Below are 17,956 nucleotides of genomic sequence, written 5' to 3'. Positions count from 1 at the left end.
GGGTTTCCTTGATACTCTCGTGCAAGACCACTGCGCCCCATGCATCCAATGTCTTCTCCCGGTTTAGCTCATGCATTTTGGATGCTGTGTCCTGAGACTAGGCTTCAGACCTCAGTCCTTCATACCAACACGATTCCTGGTCTAGGCGGTTGAGGCGCGCAAGATCGAGCAGCCGCGCACGAATGATGATGATCACTGGAAGCCACCGCAATAGGCATCCAGATGGACGAGGAGGCGTCGCGGAGCATGGTCGACGAATCTGGTAAATGTGGATGGCTGGACAATGCATACGTCAATTTTGCCAATACGGAATGGAAGCTTGGACGATCCCGGGCTGATGTAGGTGAAGACGATAGGTTCAACCCGATTAATGGGTCACCAAGGAGGATGTAGGCTGGATGAAGAGGGCACTGGACAATTTAAATGTGTACTTTTAGAATACTATGACTATGGAAGTCTGGTACTTAGATTACGTACGCCCGCCGCAAGTTTCTCGAAGTCGGCGATGTGGATATATCCTTCGCTGGGCCGGTTCGGTCGAGGAACGAGTACTTTGGGGGGACTAGTGCTATTGGTTCTGATCTCTTCTAGATGATTCCGTATCGTCCCAACTGGGACATACTTTCGCTCAATTATATCGCGTGCGTTACCTGCTACTCTAGAGACTTCATAAAAGAGCGTTATGTTATCTACAGACTGTCGGAATCCAAGTACTTGGGGCTGTGCTGGTACTATGAAGGTGCGTGAGGGACCAATCCCAAGTTGGCCCCGAGGGATCCCTAAATACTGCAGCGCGTGCCTGCCTGCCTCGTACCCCTCCCCATCTGAGGCCACAATTCCCACACATACGTCATATTGGGGCGGTGTAGCCCAGATGCTAAAAAGTGCTATAGTATATTTGGAACATCTTAGTCATGTCGCCTTGAACGCAATATTTCCGTTTTCGGTAATTCATAGATGTCGTTACATCGTCACATGGCTAGTCTCCAGCGCCATGATAGCACGATCGTAACGTTATCCCAATCATAGCACTTCCACAATGCATAGAGGATGTCGCGTGACATCACTGCTTCGACTGTCCATAAAACGATCAAATAGTAGTCTAGAAGAAAACATAGGACTGCAACCTCCCTCACCCTTTTAAGAAGTATACTATCCTCATCGGCCAAAATGCTGACCAGACAAATCCTCGTGCTAAGCCTCACTACAAGTGCCGCTACAGTTGCAGCCGAAGTCATGGCCGCCAATCCCAAAGTGATCCTCGACAAGGACTGGTACTCACTAGCATTTATACCCTTCCTTCTAGCTCTCGATGCGGGGTGGGAAGTCCTTGGATTAGTGTCAAACACAGCCAATACTTGATCCCTCCAGGCAAGTCTGCACGCTTTGGCTCTTCTGGAACTCGGCAATCTATCGTCGTTCATCCCAGTGTACAAGGGCGCTGATTACCCGCTCCTGAATACGCCGGCCCTGTTCCAGACGTGGCAGGATCTGCATGGCGATTTGCCATTCGTGAGTATTTTCCCTTCTTTCCGCAGAATAAATTGCTGGTGAAAAGCATGGTCTCGTGCAAGCCGAAATCGTCAATTTGTCATTCCTACGATAAAACCTAACCCATTCCCTCTCCAGCAAGGCGCATTTAACCCCTACAACGCCACCGCCGAATCCCTCGGCGGAAACCCCACCTCCGGAGATCCCAACCGTATATCACGCCCCGCTTTTGCTTAGGGGTTTCCCAACGGCACACTCGCAGGCCGCCATGCCGCCGCCTGGATGGTGGAATAGGTCCGTCGATATCCCGGCGAGGTGCTCGTCTACAGCGGTGGGGCGCTGACCAATATTGCGCTGGCGGTCCGTATGGACCCGAGTTCGCTTCCTTGACTAGGGGGCTTGTGGTCATGGGGGGTTATGTGGATGTGACGCTTTTCACGACTAGTAGAGATTTGCAGCAAGCTGATATCAATTCGGATGTGGGTAACCTCGTGTTCGGTTCTCACGGTGGTACTGTTGATGTGGTTACTATCTCAGCGCTAACATTGATTACATTGCGTTGTAGAAACGAATGACCTTTCCCGCTAAAGCTCAGGTGAGCTAATATGTCTAGTTTATGTTGATGTCGACACGGCCTGGTCTAGCCCATATTACGGCAACATAATTGCGTACCAGGAAATGCTGAAGCCCCGGGCGCAGATGTTGCAGAAGGTGAACTACGTCTATGAAGTAGATGAGGCGCAGATTAAAACTGTGATGAAGCAAGCAATGCAGAAACCTCCCTCCTTGAGCTAGTAAGGTCGCCTGGCGGCGACATGGCGTCCCTCAAATGTCTTTGGGGAAATGACGTAGCTCGCCGATGAGGATGATCAGAGCGGTTCCAATACTGGCTTCGACGGGTCAGGCTTCTGGATTTCACCAAACCTGTGCCTAGTGGGGTTCTGTGAAATGCTAGGGGGCTACGATAATGGAAAGACGAACGTAGAGATGCTGAAAATGTGAGAACTCACGGGAAAGTTTGGCTTACTTGCAACATAAGGTATTCACGTGGTGCAGCAACGGGGCAGTACTTCGACGTACGTAAGTCATGCTTCTTCTCGGTTTTGTTCTAATCTAGGGCACTAGAAGTAAATGATTCAGATAAAGAAATACCTGGCTTTGAATGCTTCTGCTACTTTCCTTCGTATGTTCAATTGATACGGAAATTCTGAACTACATAGCCAAGCTAGGCAGATGCTGCTGCCTAGTATCATAGTGCAGCACTAAAGCACGGGCGGTTGTAGAATGATCCAACGTTTCGCTTACCCACCTATAGAAAGACGCCACCGGCCCCTATCATATGACTTCCTCGCTTACTATCGCAACAGGCCTTGTCTCAAGTCATCTAACGATCGGACAGTTGTACATTCCGGACCCAGGGGAGGTTTTGCGGATTGTCTTCCAGTATCAACGCGTCTCACCATGGCCACAACCGCCCGCAGAACCTCCGCAGCAGAGCGCCGCGAAGAAGTCAGTATAGTCGACAGAAAAGCCACAGAGCTGGCGGATCTAATACGTGAAAGCACAAATTTCATCGCGTTCACTGGGGCGGGCATCTCGACCTCTGCTGGTCAGTTTTACCACAGGAGATAATGATGGCGACAGCTATAGCTTTGTATCCGGCCTAATCCATAAGACGCGTTACAGGCATCCCCGACTTCCGCGGCCCAGAGGGCGTCTGGACGCTCAGGGCTCAGGGTAGAGAGGGTGATTTGAAGGCGGTCAACACGCTGCAGGCTGTTCCAACGTCTACGCATATGGCGCTTGTGGAGCTGCAGAATCGGAGAATATTGAAATACTTGATAAGCCAGAATTGCGATGGGCTTCACCGGAAGAGTGGGATATTGCCTGTGAGTCTTCTACAGCTGAAGTGGGGATGAGGCCATTGGATATTGAGCATCAAACTATCGGCGTTAGGACAGAATATCCGAGCTGCACGGGAACAGCAACCGCGAGTCTTGCAAGGTCTGCGACAAGGAATACATTCGAGGTATGGGTTGGGAGTCGTCCAGCTTTACCAAGTTATGAAGGATTAAAGATCTTCAGATTTTCGGGCGGTCGCCACCTACGACAAGAGCATCCACGACCATCGCACAGGACGGAAATGTACTCGCTGCGGCGGAGTCCTACTCGACAGCATCATCAACTTCGGCGAATCTCTACCCACACAGCCACTACAAGACGCCTTGAACCACGCCATGAAAGCCGACCTCTGTCTTGTTCTCGGGTCCTCACTCACGGTGACGCCGGCGGACGAGATCCCTGGGGTAGTTGGTCGAAACTCAGGTGCCAAACTTGTCATTTGCAATCTTCAGACGACGCCACTGGACCAGCTTGCGGATCTACGCGTCTTTTCCGATGCGGATGATTTGATGGCTCGAGTCATGGGGAAACTGGGCGTTCCTATTCCGCCGTTTATTCTGCATCGCCGGCTGGTCGTCAAGGTGGAGTCAAAAGGGGACAAAAGGCATCAGTTGACGGTTTCTGGTGTAGATGTGGATGATACGCCAGTGACGTTCCTGCACTCCGTCAAGCTGGAGGGGAATCGACGGGTGGCTCGGTCAGAGCCATTTGTTATTAACATTCGTGACAAGTTAGCTGCGGGCGTGGTGTTGAAGCTTGAGCTTGAGTTCATGGGTCATTATGGCGAGCCTAACCTTGAGATCGATTATGGCGTCGGAGGCGAGGATGGTTCTCAGGCTTGGTATCGTCTCGAATACAATCCTCAAACGGGGGCGTGGAAGACGAGTACGGAGAAGCACCAGGTGCCTATTGGCGGAGGGGACACACAGTGGTGTGGATAAGAAAATATGATAGGCTTATTTCCATGGAAAACTCTAGGGTGCCTATCATCTCAAACTGTAATTGTTGGCATGAAAGAGCCGTTTCCTATTCACTTGCATTCTGTCACTGTAAGATCGATCTGATCTCTTATCTGTATGGACGGGGGGGCTGTGAAAGTGGCTTGGCCCGAGCCACCCTGCCAGGTCACCGAAAATTGATCCTGGCTCAACTGTATCGAAATGGATTATGAAGAGGAACACTCTGGCTGAGACGGGAGCGGAAAGGGGCTGCGCAGCTGTGATGCTGGTGTTAATCGTTGCGATTCGAGATCGTGTAAAGCACTCACGACATGTAAGTGGCTGGCCGTCGGAGTATTCGGAAAATGACGACCACAGTTGCCTCTGCGAATGCCTTGCTTCAAAGTTACGACCCACCTGACTCGTAGCCTTTGACGAGTTTTCTACTGGAAATGGGTCCGCCAAGGCAAAATCAACAAGTGCTGCCATACAGCGGACTTCCCGAGATTCCCAGCATTGCCAATAAACCCTACGGGCTGGCCGAATAAGGGCCAATACTCCATCTGATCATTTTGGGTTCAAGGCGATACAATATTCACTTCGGCCATTTGCAGACTTCATCCACAATACTGCTTCTTAATGTATTTAATTTGGGCGTTAAACCATATGTGAGCTGTGGTGGTGTCTTCGCCCTTACTATTGACCCTGTACTTGGATTAGCGTGCTGCAAGTGGAACACGTTACACGTCGTACTACCCCCTACCTTGTTATGTGCCCTTTAACCACCCCACTCGGCGATACAACGGCTTCCATCCGCCACTACTTCGTATTGCGACAATGGCCGGGATTGTCGATTCAACACACCCGTCTTTCTGTCTCTACTGTCCAACACCGCGTCAGGTATGGGCCTCTCAATTACCAGCGATCCACATCTTGGCTTTGTCACCACCTCTGGCACTACAAGCCCGTACTCATTTCCTAACCCAATTTGTGTGTTTTAATGGTAGCGCTTTGCTGATGAAGACAGGTGGTTCTTACAATGGCTTGAGTTTAAGCATCTTCCATGCTGAGAATGATGAAAATTGGGACTTCTCACCACCATAACCGTACCGATGCTGAGAGGACAGATCTCCCCCTTCCAAAGGTAGTGATTGGCCAGAGCTAGTGATCAAGTTGCGCCGTTTCCATTCAAACTCAGATTTAGGAGCAGATCGGGGTCGTGGCAATGGGCAGAGACATATGTGACCTGCAAAATGGCGAAGGGGTGCTCCCATCTCCGAGGATTGCCAGCTCCGACTTTTTATACTCTATGCCAGACCTGAACCCAGACTTCACCATCCACGCTATCACCGTGCAGCGCACGTCTCTTCGTGGCGGTAGACGCCAATTGGCATGCCGTAGTCAAGACAGCTTTGACGGCCCAGAAGCTCGGTCAGTCATAGTGATTACGTCTGCAGCCGTGCTCGGCCCTTGGAGTTTGGTATTCCTGTGTGGCGCTAGTTTAACGGTCTGGCAAGTAGCTCAATGAATAGTAAGTTGAGTGCGTAAACTTTCACACACCTTGGCACTAGCGATACTGGGATTATGAACGACTCTTGTTCCCCTCCAGAGCCATTTGATTTGCCGTTGTTTGGCATCAGGAGACGAAGACGTTCGCATGACAAGCGGCAAAAGGGACAAAATCCTGTGGTAAGACACACACCTTGTTCCCACTATACGTGCAGATTGTGACGTGATAAAATCTTTTTGCATGGGAAACTTTGGCTACTCCGGTTGTACTAACGGTATCGAAAAGCATTAATTTGGTCCATTTAAGTCCCGTCCCGCAAGCTTATAGAAGATGAGATATACAAGGATGGAATAATACAAAAGCCAACCCTACAAAGCATATTGCGCCGAAAAAAAACATGGCGCTAGAACTCAGTACACCAACAATCATGTAAAGGCAAGGACAATTGTCAGACCTTATAACTACCAAAAATACCTCATTCTACAGCGAGTGGGTCCCTCGTCTTTTGACGGTCAATTTGGTCCAACAACAATACCGTATACGACCACTTCATCTAAAAGCCTTCCTCGGCCCGCCAGCTTCCAATATCCCAGCAAACCCCCCACCATCGATCAAGAAATCCATCCCCGTAACAAAGCCAGCAGCCGGCGACACCAGGAACGCAACAGCCGCAGCAACCTCATCCGCAGCCCCCATCCTCCCGAGGGGTATCAAACGCACGATTTCCTCTAGCCCCCTCGTCTCCCCCTCAAGCCGCGACATCTTGGTATCGATGAGGCCCGGCGAAACCGATACAATGCGCTTGCCGCCATCCTTCCCAAACGTCGACGCCTTGGACTGGGCGTAAAGCTGCACCGCCCGCTTAGACAAACAGTATGCTACCCCAGATGACCTGAGAAATAGCCACAACAGCAGTGGCCTGCGCCCCTTGATGATACGGTTGCATACCCACTCCGCGAACGAGGTGGAGGAGGCTATGATCTGGCCCCCGTTTGACGCCACCAGTATGGTTACACTTCCATTGGCCATATGCGGGAGGAGCTCCTCGACAAGCCGCTTCGTTGCGGTGAAGTTGGTCTCGAAAATCAGCTTTCTGTCTCCCATCACAGGGGAGATGCCCGCCACATGAGCGAGGACGCCGATCTTGCGGTCGCCGAGGGCGGTCTGGATTTGGGCTGGGAAGCCGGGGTCGGTGATGTCGCAGCATACGATGTGAGTGGAGATGTTGCTACTGATGCTGGCTTTGACTTCTTCTAGGCGAGCAGGTTTGCGACCGCAGAGGATGAGCGGGCGGCCTTCTTTTGCGAATGTGTGGGCGACGGCGTAGCCTATACCGCCTGTGGCCCCCGTGACTACTGCCACGTTGGTGTTTTGGTTGTTGATTTCCGTCGTCATGATAATCGGTTTGCTTCTTTCCTCCTTTATGACGTTCTAGGTGATTGGAGATGGGGGTTGGGAGGTGCACGAAAGCCAGACCTGTCACTAGAGATAGGCAGCCATGCTATGTGATGTCAACTCGAACTCTGTTTGTGAGGGGAGGCAAACCGGACGACGTATACGGTCCGGTTTCTAGCTGCATGCGGCCGGTACTGACTGCCAATCGTCTGATAATCACAAGTGAAGCTCGGGCTGCACATGAGCCGAGGAAAGTGCTATGTCACCATCCTATCTACAATGGATGCAGATATATGTATGCAGGTGGCCACCTTGGGGGTGTCTGGCCGGGGGCATGTGGTATAGCGAAGTCTACGGCTTCGAGCCGGATAGACAACCAAAGCCTCCCTATACGAGGAGGGCTATTGAGTCAAGCTAATTTAAGAGTATACATTACAACCCCCTTGGCAGGGACTAACTAGCACGTTAACTATGTATCTCATGAAGTTTGCATAGTTACGTGTGTTTGAGAACAATTATCACTAAACTCAGCGGAAGCCTGTCTTAAACCCCGAGGTTACTTGCTGTAAATCTTCGATGACACCAAAGCAGCTCAATAGGCTGTGAACTCTATCGAATCAACTCGCACGTGCTCACCAAACCGCCAAATGATGGAGCGAAGAATTGGCAATATCTGCCGTGACATGAGGTCGTCAGGGTGGATCGTATCCGCCGACTAACGGTTGTGTGGGGGTTGACTGGGTTTTTTGACAATTGTGTCCGCAGAACGGCACCTGGAAAAAGCTTATTTCACTTGTAGGGTCAGCCAGAAGAAATATAGTTCCACTATTTCACTCTACGACACGATGGGTGCCTTTGCCTCCTTTGACCGGCTTCTAGATTGGTATCCCCGACGGGGATGATAACCGCATCTGTCGACAGCGGCCCATCTGATCTTTTCCGCGCTGCCGATCTCTGACGGAACAAAAAGGGGGCATTGGAAAACCAAAAGGAAGCTAAGAACAAGTGACGTCGGGAGAAAAACATGCAAACTCCGCTCTTTTGTGGGTTCATACCAGGGTTGATATTGTGTGATCGCCATCGCCGACGCGGTCAAGTGGTCAAATAACTGTAGAGCCTAACCCGTCTTGACTCGTATCAACTCCACTTGACCAGTTCGCGTCTGCCGTGTCAACTCGGGAACTCGCCGTCAAGTTTGTACTCCACGACTTTATTTGAACCGCAGTTCAAGTTTTTTCCCCCCTGGCAGAAAGAGCAAAACCTATTACCGCGTATCCCCCATACCTGAGGACTCCAGAAGAGAGGACACCTCAGATGACGACAGCTACACCGACGACGGCGGCTGCAACGACGTCGTCCCAGCGGGGCGCGGCACCGCTGACGACGGTGTTCACGACGCCCGACTTCTGCGCTCCGCTGTACTGGCAAGACACGGTGACGCCGGCGTTATCCAGTTCGATATGCATGCCGCCCAACTTCCAGCAGTACTGGGTCTACAAGTGGGGCTTCTACTCGCCCGGCATCTGCCCAACGGGGTACACGGAAGGGTGCGCGTTCCCCAGCTCGCTGGCCATATCCGACAACGGGACGCCATTTTACGGCGGACCGATCGTTACCGGGGAGACGGCTCGAATCTGCTGCCCGACGGGGTACACCTGTCTGACGGGGACGGCGTACTCGTACAGCAAATGCATTTCGACCGAATCGTGGACGACGTACTGGACGACGGATTACTCGAACTCGGTTAAGCAGACGACGGAGCTGGCAACCGTGTTTGGGCTTCAGGTCCGGTGGCGGGAATCCGATTTGAGCATCTTGGAAACGGACCCCACCGTACCGGGTTCAACGTACTCGGCGAGGACGAGTCCGGTTGTGAATGCGGGCGAGGGCACGTCAGCTGCTCTCTCAGCTGCTATTACACCGGCTCCGACTGCCGTCGTGGCCCCGACTTCGGATGGAAACAACCCAACCTCATCATCCGGCGGCTTGACGCACACCACGACAATAGCCATCGCAGTGGCAGTTCCCGTCATCTCATTAATACTCGGCTCACTCGCATTTCTCATCTGGCACTGTTTCTATAAGCGTCGACAGCAAAGAATCATCACAGTAAAGGAAGAAGCAAAGGAAGCAACGAAACACGAAGCAAAATCGTACCACGACAACGGCAGCTCCTCGCTTATGTCCCCCTTATCGCCACTGGAAGGGATGACCGTCAGCACGGAGCTAGACGCCACCTCGGTGCGAGACCAGGCCATGTCCAGCACCCTGGATGTCAGCACCAATGGTGGTGGTGACACCTTGGAGCTGGACTCGACCATGAGGACTGAAATGGAGGCCGTGAGCAAAGCCCAGGAGCTACCCGCCGAAGTGTTCATCGCCGAGCTTCCGGGGAGCATGCCGGCGGAATACGAGCAGCAGCTAGACGATGAGGAATTTAAGGAGTACGAGCAGGAACTAAGAGAGGAGGAGATTAAAGAGGAGGCGCTGAGGGCGGGGTGGACAGAGCAGGTTTCGGTGGTGCAGAGGGAAATCGAGCCGCTGCAGAGTACGGGGAGGGTGAGGCAACGGTCGACATCGACTCGCATCAGGAGGTAGTTATACCATATTTTGTGCCCTTTGGCTTATATTTTTGCGAGGAGAGAAGAAGAACCGAATCTTGGAAGGGAAATAAGTGATTCATGAGGTTGGGGTTGTTGCGGTAACTGGCTAGTGCGTCTTCTAGGGATGTATAATTAAATACCGAGTGGAACGGTACGATACGCAAGAGGCGAAAGCTCATGTAATATACGGCGGATATATGGTGAAGGAACAATTGGTATATACGAGCTGATAGAGGTTACCACAGCTACTCTAAATAAACAGCAGACCAGAGACATTGAGTATCTCGAAGACAGAAATATCAAAGTCGGAAATACTCTTTCGTGTGTGCATGAAAGCGCGCTTGAGAAGGCGTAGACAAGTGCTCCGGATTTGAACAACAGGGCGGTGGTTGTTTGGATGAGAGAAGCTTGAATAGATGTTAGGATGCTTTCCACGTCGGGGCGAATGGACGTGTTGCAAGTGGCGTATCTTGCTTGCAAGCTTTGCTGGACAAATTCTACAGCGACAAGACCAAGATAGGGCGTTTGGACAACATCGAGGGATACACCGAAGATGTATTACATGCTATAATCAACACTTATTCATGCAGTCTACGACTACAACCTACAAATCTATAGTAAATCCTCCTACCCTTTATTCTCTATTCTTTTTGAGTTATTTTTTAACTTTTTTTTTTTTTGTTTTTGTGTTTTCGGTCTCCGGTTTTGATTTTCATTTTCCTGTTTCCTTTCCCCTTCCCCTTCCCCTTCCCCTTTCCCTTCCCCTTTCCCTTCCCCTTCCTACTTATTCGCTCTCCGCATCAATATGCATCTCAAGTTCCTGCACTCCAATCACAATCCCTTGACAAGCCGCACACGCCCAGACCATGGGTCCCTTGTATGTCTGCGGATCGACGGGCGCTCTTGACCAACACACGAAGCATTTGGACTGCCCATAGTGCTTTGTGGCAAACTCGTCAATCTCGTTCGCCTTCTTGATGAGCTCTTCCCATGCTGAAAGAAGGTGAGGGCGGCAGATGCGGCGGTTGAAGAGTTTTGTGGCGCAGGAGCAGCCTGTTATAGGTTGGGGGGTGGTTAGGAGACCGTGGACTACTGTCTCCGACTCTGTCTCCGTTGGCGTCTCCGACTGAGCAGAGCCTTGCTGCGCAGCAGCTTTGACTTCTACGCCATCTTCCTGCTGTTCGTATCGTTGCCGTTGCTGCTGTTGACTAGTCGTAGTGGCAGTCATAGCAGTGATCGCGACAGCGGCTGTGGCAATATGCCTACTCGTAGTACATCTCGGATCAATAACCTTCTTCCCCTTCCCCCCACTCTCCTGCAAGAATACTCTGTACCCCTTCCCATTCAACATCTCTGGACTTTCAATCAACTTCTCAGTACAACCCTGGCAAGCAAGAAGCCGCAGTTTGTTCGCCGCCTCGTTCTGGCTGAACACCTGCATCAGTGCCTGTCGCCCCTCCTCGGCGCACTCATCACAAAGCGCGTAATCCGGGGCGCGAATAGGGTGGTTATCCACGTTCTCGCACGCGCCCTTCGTGAGTCTGTTACATTTTCTCGTAACCCCGTCTTCTTCGTGTATGCGAAAGGTCTGGCAGGGGGCTGGAATGTTGAGGGCTAGGCCGTTGGTCCAGAGTTGCTTGAGGGGGATGGTGGACAGTGCCGGCACCGCTTTGGCATTGGGGTGGTCGGCTGGGATGGCGGAGCGGGTTGGGTCCGCGAAGAGGGGATAAGGAGGACCGGGCGAAGGAGGGCGCATGATGGGTTGCGCCGTGACGGGGGAGAGAAATTGGTTGTGTGGGTTGATGATGTTGGCTGCGTTGCAGAGCAGACCTTGGGATGGAAGCCCGACGCTGATGGGTTTCAGCGGTGGTTGGCTCATCAGTCGGATTGCTCGGGCGGTGTCTAAGGTTACTTGAACGGTAGAGATGTTGAGTACAGCGCGTCTAAGAGGTTGGTTTGCTACTGTATTTACGTTGTGTTGCGCAGCTGGGTCGTTTCTCGGATCGTCGCCTACCCAAACCGGACGAACTGACACTCCAGCAAAGGGGTAGTCTTGCGGTCCGTACCAAGGCAGACCTTTGAGTTCCATCACCTCCTTGGCGTAGAGAAGATGATAGTTGTCACCAAGTCGGGCATCTGGTTTCTCGTTCCGATCACCGATCCCGTTAGGACCGTATCCGAGATGCAGGTAATACCCAAACAAGTCCTGGCCAGGCGCATATCGGCGAAACCCTCCCCTTGAGATGCGTGTGCATTTCTCCGCCTTGCCTTTACGGATACAAGTGTCGCAGGGCACAGATCTCTCGCAGTCGTATGTGTGCTCACACTGGCTGCAACAAGTCCACGATTTCCCACCGGCAGTGGCTCCTGGATTGAGACGGAGTGGGTGAGGCGGCAGAGCCCATCCGTCAACTACGCAGACGAGGCCTAGTTCGGCACACTTGCTGCAGCCGTGTTGGTCTGTGTAATTACAAATTGTGCGCTGCTTCGTCAACAGCCGTTTGCATGTCTCGCAGCAAATTTTGGCGGAGCCCGTTCTAGATGGGTTCAGAGGTGGTCTCGCACCGGGCGGTGCGTTGGTTAGAGGGCCCTTGTATAGTGCAGCTTGAGAAGCTGCTGGCGCGTTGGCTGTGGTAGAACTCGAGGTATGACTAGCAGGCTGAGTACTGCTGTGGCTACCATTGCCGCTATTATTTCCCTGCACTGTAATCAACTCCCTTTGGTAGCGATCCAGTTGAGTCTGAACTGTGCTGCAGATTATATTTTGCCGCTGCAATAAATTCGACGACTCTGGGCGGGTGTCTTCCTGTGAAGTCAATGTTAGATCTTGCGGCTGGTTGGGATTGGTGTGGCCACTAGGCCGAGAGCCAAGGGTCGCTGGATCCAAAAGCGCGGGATCAAGAAGCGCAGGGTCAATCATAGTATCATCAAGGATCGCTGGATCCAAGAGCGCGGGATCAAGAAGCTCAGGGTCAATCATAGTATCATCAAGGATCGCTGGATCCAAGAGCGCGGGATCAAGAAGCTCAGGGTCAATCATAGTATCATCAAGGATCGCTGGATCCAAGAGCGCGGGATCAAGAAGCGCAGGGTCAATCATAGTGTCATCAGGAGTTGTAGGGCCAAACGGGGCAGGGTCAACGAGGCTAGGGTGGCGTGGGGTAATAATACCTGCGCCCATGTTCACCTGGCCATTGACCTTTCCCTGAGTAGAAGGCCGCAATCCTTGGCCCTGTTGAGCAGGAGGGGCCCCCTGTGGTCGGGTAATCTGAAGCGGTCGAGGCGCCGACGTATTCGGAAGGATGTGCTGAATTTTACCCGTGGTGTAGTTCATCTGGCCAGAGAAGCTCCAGCCCGCAGGGTGGGAAGAAGTGCGAAGTTCAGGAGCTTGAACCGGTCTAGACGCTCCCGCATTGGGCTGGCGTTGTTGGCCAGTACCTGAGGTGTATTCCGTCTGGCCATAGTTGCCATGGAAGTTCACTTCGTGCAGAAGGGGAGAGGTGCGCGATACGACGCTCTTAATCTGCCGAAACGCTTCCGGAGTGGGCTGTACGGACTGATTCTGCCTTGGTCCTGTGCCGAAAAGGGGAGAAGTCCACGATTCGACGCCCTTGGTTGGTTGAAACTTTGCTGAAGTGACCTGAGCCGGCTGATTGTTCAGCGAGCCCACCCCTGGACGAAGAGAAGCGTGAGATCTGACAACTTCGATAGTTTGAGGCGTTCCTGCGTGAAGCTGAAGTTGCGGGTTGTTCGGTGGACTTATTGCAGGAGTGGAAGTCTGCAAATGGTGAACTTCAACAGGACGAGTTGTTTCCCGATCGGGTTGAACTTTCGATCCAACAATATCAACAGGTCGAATCGCTTCCACAGGGGACTGCATCTGCTGATCTTTCAGCTGGCCGATCTGAAGAGGAGAAGAAGTCTGAGACCCGATGATGTCAATAGGCCGAGTGACTGCCACATTGGGCCGAACCGACAATGCTCCAGCCTCGAGCAATCTTTTCATTCCCACATTGCTCTGTAGCTTTTGCTTCTTCGGTGGCCGTATAGCCATCTCCTCATCAATGTTCTTCATGGCCTCCAAGAACAATGCAGACCTCCAGTCCCTCGGTCTCTTAATCAGGCCCAATTCCAACTCTTCTCCATCACTAGGTCTCGCCTGCTCTCCTTTCTTATGGAGACCTGTCTTACATCTCCACTGCTCAAAGGAATCATCAATTGCCATGAGCCAGTCCAGCGCCTTGTCCCTCTGTCCTTTACCCTCATCAGGTAGATACAGACTCAACCGTCTATAAATCTCCTTCCTCTCACGATCTCTTTCCGAGTACAAGATCCCAGCAATAGTACAGCCGCAGGTTTCAGGTTGGATGCGGCACTGCCAGCATTTGTAGCTCAGGAAGTGGGTATCAGAGTTGCTTCCCTGCATGACTTCGAGGCTATCAAAGTCCGGGCGCTGGACAGGCATAAAGGAGCAGACAGTGTTGAAGACAAGGCAGGCATCGCAAGCGAGCCGGAGACTGCCGTACTTGTGCCGAAATTTGATTAGTTCATGAGGGTCGGAATCGAGGAAGTGCCACGTTGGCCAAGGGTCGTAAGCGGTGTTGTCTAGACAGGCCCGGGGATCGCCGAGGTGGGTGATTGGGTTCACCATTTCGGCGAGATGCCGAGGTTTGTGGTCTCTCTCTCTGTTCGGATTTTGGTGGTGAATGGGGGAATGTCTGACGTCTTCCCAATGGTGGTGGTTAGTGTATTAACCTGTGGAAATTATTCCAGAGTCTCTATGTCTGGTATGTATTGACCATTTGATTGACATTGACTTGCCACCGTACAGGCAGAGATCAGGAATTCCTAGGCAAAACTGCTTTGTGTGATGTTTCTGTACTATTGTTGTCTTTGTCCTGGCTTGGTAGAATCACAAAGTGTGCAGGAACGGATAAATCTGTTTCCAAACTCCGTACCTTCCAGAATACACAAGGCTACGGATATACAATACTAATTCATGTTGTCTTCGTATTGACTTGAGGGAATCCCAAATTCTGTGCAGGAACAGATCTACTTTGGTCCAAATTCCGTACCTCCTGAAAAGAGACACAAGGCTATGGAGACAGGGAGTGGTTACTATTGTCTAACAGGCCTTAATTGGTCTGCCCATATAATTACTTGGAAACCAGCATCAGGTTTGTCTAGGTTCGTGGATGAGAAAAGACATTAGGTGTTTACTGATGTCACCGCTTTGTGTAAATGGGGTCACTCAGCATATTTTGACTTTTGAGGGACCATTCCATGCAATATAAGCACAAAATGGCACAGAAAAAGAAGCATAAGGTGAATTTCTGCATTTATTTGAAGCTAATTATTATATAGATTAGCATTCAGGACAACCTCATTTAGGAGAGACCTACTGAGCGAAAACCCATCCAGGGGCAAACATCTCCAAGGAGCGACGACAACTGTCAGTTTATTAACTTCCTCGCAGATCAAGCAGTATAAATCTAAAGTTGATGTCTTTCGTTTGGTTAAGTAGAATAAGCTGGATAAAGAAGGAGCATTGGGTCTATAGCTTCGACTTAGACATTGAAGCTATAAGTTATCATATGGGGCACCGAGCAGAATCACAGGAAGGACCGGATAGATAATTCTACTACAGTAATGGATGATCACACATCTCTCCGCAACAAGGCATATCATTAAGGCACCGACATAACCACCTAATTTAATACCTGACTATTCTGGCCATGGTGAAACGCTCGGTGGATCAAAATCGTCAAGTCCCATATGGGGTAACTGAAATACGATACGGGGAGCCCCGTGTAGATGCAGCTGCCACTTACTACACTACATATATTGATCCACGCGAACCTCCTCCCCGATGCATGCGGCTGAGCTGAAAATCTCGACCAATCTCCTGATCCTCTTTGAAAATATGTCTTATGATCACTTCCTCAAACATGGCCTTAGCATTGCCCTCTAGCTTTACCCGTAGAACTCATTTCCCGCTGTAGTTGATTTCTAAAAGTCGAGTTCATACTACACTCAAATACCGGCCTATCAGATTGATGCGTGCACCTAGGGGGGAGGATACTATAATGCAGTAGTGCGCAACGTTATAGTATCTAATTGAATGGGATTCACCTAACCAGTGGGATCCGACAACTCATCCCTTCGCCTCTGCGAGACAAGCAGCTGGCCAGCACAAGGCATTCACTGGGTAGCCCTAAGCCACTGCTGGGGCGGGGACAAACCCCTCTCTCTAACACTATCTCTCCTGTCCTCCTTCAAACAGAGTATCGACCCCTCATCCCTCCCCAATACCTTCCTCGACATGATCACCGTGACTCGCACCCTGAAACTCTCCTACCTCTGGATAGACTCCCTCTGCATAATCCAAGACTCCCCCTCAGACTGGGAAAAAGAAGCCTCTCTCATGGGCTCCGTGTACAGCTTCTCCCACCTCACAATCTGCGTCTCCTCGTCGCCTAACCCGTCTACCCTCTTCCTCCGCCCGCGGGAATCCGACTGGCTCCCCAAATCCTTCTCCTTCCCCGTCTCTCCCGGGATTTCCGTCCCTATCCAGGCCCGAAAATGCCATCTCCTCGCTGCTCCGCTAGAACAGAGGCTCTACGAGCCTCCTTTTACCTCTTCCTGGGCCACGTGAAAACGCATCGGCCCCTTATACGCCCGCGGCTGGTGTTTCCAGGAATCCTTCTTACCCTCACGCATCCTGCACTTCTCCCCGGGTGCCCTAATCTTTGAATGCCGCACCCACCGCCGCAGCGAAGATCAGCCCCCCCTATGTGTCCACCATCCCGGGTACGTTGGGCGAAACGATTACCCCGGAGGAAAAATGGCGCATGATCGTTAAATCGTACACGTCACGACAGCTGACTTTTGCGAGCGATAAGTTGCCTGCTATTGCCGGAGCAGCGACTACGATGCCGCAGGCGAAAACGGACAGGTATCTAGCAGGACTATGGAGCTCGACGCTGTTGCTGGATTTATTGTGGCAGATCATGCTTGGCGGTGCGCACAAGATGCTCACGTACGACGCGACCAGCGACGGCCAGACGACGCCTTCGTGGTCCTGGGCCTCGGTGAACTGGGGCGTAACTTGGAATACCCTGGTCTCGCCTCACCTGCTCGCCAGCGTAGTCAACGCCCGCATGTCCGTCGAGGGGAAGAACCCCTACGGACGAGTTACTGGCGGTTCCATCACGCTCAGGGGGCGGGTTAAGTACTGTCGACTACAATCTGACGGGAACCTCGAGCACGATGTATTTTACGAAAAGCCTTCTGATGATGGGTTCAGCAAGAAAATGCACTTCCGCACCGACGGCATGATCGTCCCTGAGCCAATGACTGGGGGAGGCACGTTTGCGCGGCGGGCGAGGCGAGGGCAGGCCGCGATGAATTGGTCTGAGAAGATGACCGGGGCGGCGTTTTCTGTATTGCTAAGGCGGCTTGGATGAGAGGGGATTATGTTGGTCTAATATTGGGCGTTTCGACTGATGTTGCGGGGTGCATGGAGAGGGTGGGTAGTATCATGAATTTGTCCAAGGATTGGTATGAAAGCGGCGAGGAGACAACCTTGACCATTGTATGATGCGATACATGCGTTTTCCGGTTATCCACGGTCATATTTCCTCCATGGTTGTATATGATTTCTTGTGTGAGGGTGGGTCTTGTTGCTGTAAGTAATCTGGGGACGGCCAATTTTTTGAGGAAGCGATATGTATTTCCCTGTAAAATATCCTAGTATTGATTCATCTTCTGTAACTGGGAGTTCGTGCCTCTACCTACTTTCATGACCGCCGTTTATTCATTGCCCATGACCCCTCGCATTGGTCACACCGCCACAGGCCTTCGACAAAACCACTCACGTCTCCACCTCCATCTCTCCTCTTTAACCCAAGAGCTGTGGGTGTTCTTCTAATTGCCTGCTCAGCCCCGCCTCCTCTTGATACTAAAATCCGCAAATTTTCTTCAAGTAGTGTCTCGTTTGACTTGCTCCAGTTCCCGGCGTCGTCCTGGACGACTTGCTGGTCATCTTCGGTCTCAACATTAGCCCACTCCTCGCTGCTCTCCAAATCGTTTGCCATAATATCCTCACCTTGTCCCGT

The 17,956-nt window shown here is 51.7% G+C and overlaps 7 protein-coding genes across 7 annotated transcripts; 3 read left to right on the top strand and 4 right to left on the bottom strand.

Moving 5' to 3' along the window:
* Positions 1 to 921: 921 nt before the first annotated feature.
* BCR38DRAFT_448072 (uncharacterized protein) lies at positions 922 to 1,531 on the bottom strand. Its single transcript, XM_040861199.1, has one exon. It carries the CDS (start codon positions 1,422 to 1,424, stop codon positions 972 to 974), a length of 453 nt encoding a protein of 150 aa, XP_040711152.1. The 5' UTR covers positions 1,425 to 1,531; the 3' UTR covers positions 922 to 971.
* A 1,147-nt stretch (positions 1,532 to 2,678) lies between these two features.
* BCR38DRAFT_448062 (DHS-like NAD/FAD-binding domain-containing protein) lies at positions 2,679 to 4,633 on the top strand. Its single transcript, XM_040861198.1, has 4 exons — positions 2,679 to 3,100; positions 3,178 to 3,380; positions 3,448 to 3,520; positions 3,577 to 4,633. The coding sequence occupies exons 1-4, from the start codon at positions 2,776 to 2,778 to the stop codon at positions 4,332 to 4,334; spliced, it is 1,359 nt and encodes a 452-aa protein (XP_040711151.1). The 5' UTR covers positions 2,679 to 2,775; the 3' UTR covers positions 4,335 to 4,633.
* A 1,702-nt stretch (positions 4,634 to 6,335) lies between these two features.
* On the bottom strand, positions 6,336 to 7,698 carry BCR38DRAFT_448056 (uncharacterized protein). The gene has a single exon (XM_040861197.1). It carries the CDS (start codon positions 7,234 to 7,236, stop codon positions 6,391 to 6,393), a length of 846 nt encoding a protein of 281 aa, XP_040711150.1. The 5' UTR covers positions 7,237 to 7,698; the 3' UTR covers positions 6,336 to 6,390.
* An 852-nt stretch (positions 7,699 to 8,550) lies between these two features.
* On the top strand, positions 8,551 to 9,069 carry BCR38DRAFT_353317 (uncharacterized protein; the record flags this gene model as incomplete). The annotated part of the gene is made up of 1 exon (XM_040856772.1): positions 8,551 to 9,069. A coding segment is annotated over one exon (519 nt), but the record flags the coding sequence as incomplete, so codon positions are not given.
* A 1,554-nt stretch (positions 9,070 to 10,623) lies between these two features.
* On the bottom strand, positions 10,624 to 14,490 carry BCR38DRAFT_500861 (uncharacterized protein; the record flags this gene model as incomplete). Its single annotated transcript, XM_040864827.1, has 1 exon — positions 10,624 to 14,490. The coding sequence occupies one exon, from the start codon at positions 14,488 to 14,490 to the stop codon at positions 10,624 to 10,626; it is 3,867 nt and encodes a 1,288-aa protein (XP_040711148.1).
* Positions 14,491 to 15,985: 1,495 nt separating this feature from the next.
* Positions 15,986 to 16,921, top strand: BCR38DRAFT_448054 (uncharacterized protein). The gene has a single exon (XM_040861196.1). The coding sequence runs from the start codon at positions 16,162 to 16,164 to the stop codon at positions 16,492 to 16,494; it is 333 nt and encodes a 110-aa protein (XP_040711147.1). The 5' UTR covers positions 15,986 to 16,161; the 3' UTR covers positions 16,495 to 16,921.
* Positions 16,922 to 17,312: 391 nt separating this feature from the next.
* BCR38DRAFT_413520 (uncharacterized protein) lies at positions 17,313 to 17,935 on the bottom strand (the record flags this gene model as incomplete). The annotated part of the gene is made up of 2 exons (XM_040858841.1): positions 17,313 to 17,576; positions 17,717 to 17,935. 2 exons carry the CDS (start codon positions 17,933 to 17,935, stop codon positions 17,313 to 17,315), a joined length of 483 nt encoding a protein of 160 aa, XP_040711146.1.
* Between the last annotated feature and the right edge of the window lie 21 nt (positions 17,936 to 17,956).

Source organism: Pseudomassariella vexata, assembly GCF_002105095.1.
Source record: "Pseudomassariella vexata strain CBS 129021 chromosome Unknown BCR38scaffold_17, whole genome shotgun sequence".
In the NCBI taxonomy this organism is placed as follows: Eukaryota; Fungi; Ascomycota; class Sordariomycetes; order Amphisphaeriales; family Pseudomassariaceae; genus Pseudomassariella; species Pseudomassariella vexata.
This window is presented reverse-complemented; position numbering and strand designations above follow the sequence as displayed.

Excerpts from the sequence above, each read along its gene's own strand:
- BCR38DRAFT_448056 (XM_040861197.1), bottom strand. The coding sequence starts at position 7,236 with ATGACGACGGAAATCAACAACCAAAACACCAACGTGGCAGTAGTCACG.
- BCR38DRAFT_448072 (XM_040861199.1), bottom strand. The coding sequence starts at position 1,424 with ATGAACGACGATAGATTGCCGAGTTCCAGAAGAGCCAAAGCGTGCAGA.
- BCR38DRAFT_448054 (XM_040861196.1), top strand. The coding sequence starts at position 16,162 with ATGATCACCGTGACTCGCACCCTGAAACTCTCCTACCTCTGGATAGAC.
- BCR38DRAFT_448062 (XM_040861198.1), top strand. The coding sequence starts at position 2,776 with ATGATCCAACGTTTCGCTTACCCACCTATAGAAAGACGCCACCGGCCC. Across the intron at positions 3,381-3,447 it reads GGAAGAGTGGGATATTGCCT|GACAGAATATCCGAGCTGCA; the intron begins GTGAGTCTTCTA and ends TATCGGCGTTAG. Across the intron at positions 3,521-3,576 it reads CGACAAGGAATACATTCGAG|ATTTTCGGGCGGTCGCCACC; the intron begins GTATGGGTTGGG and ends AAAGATCTTCAG.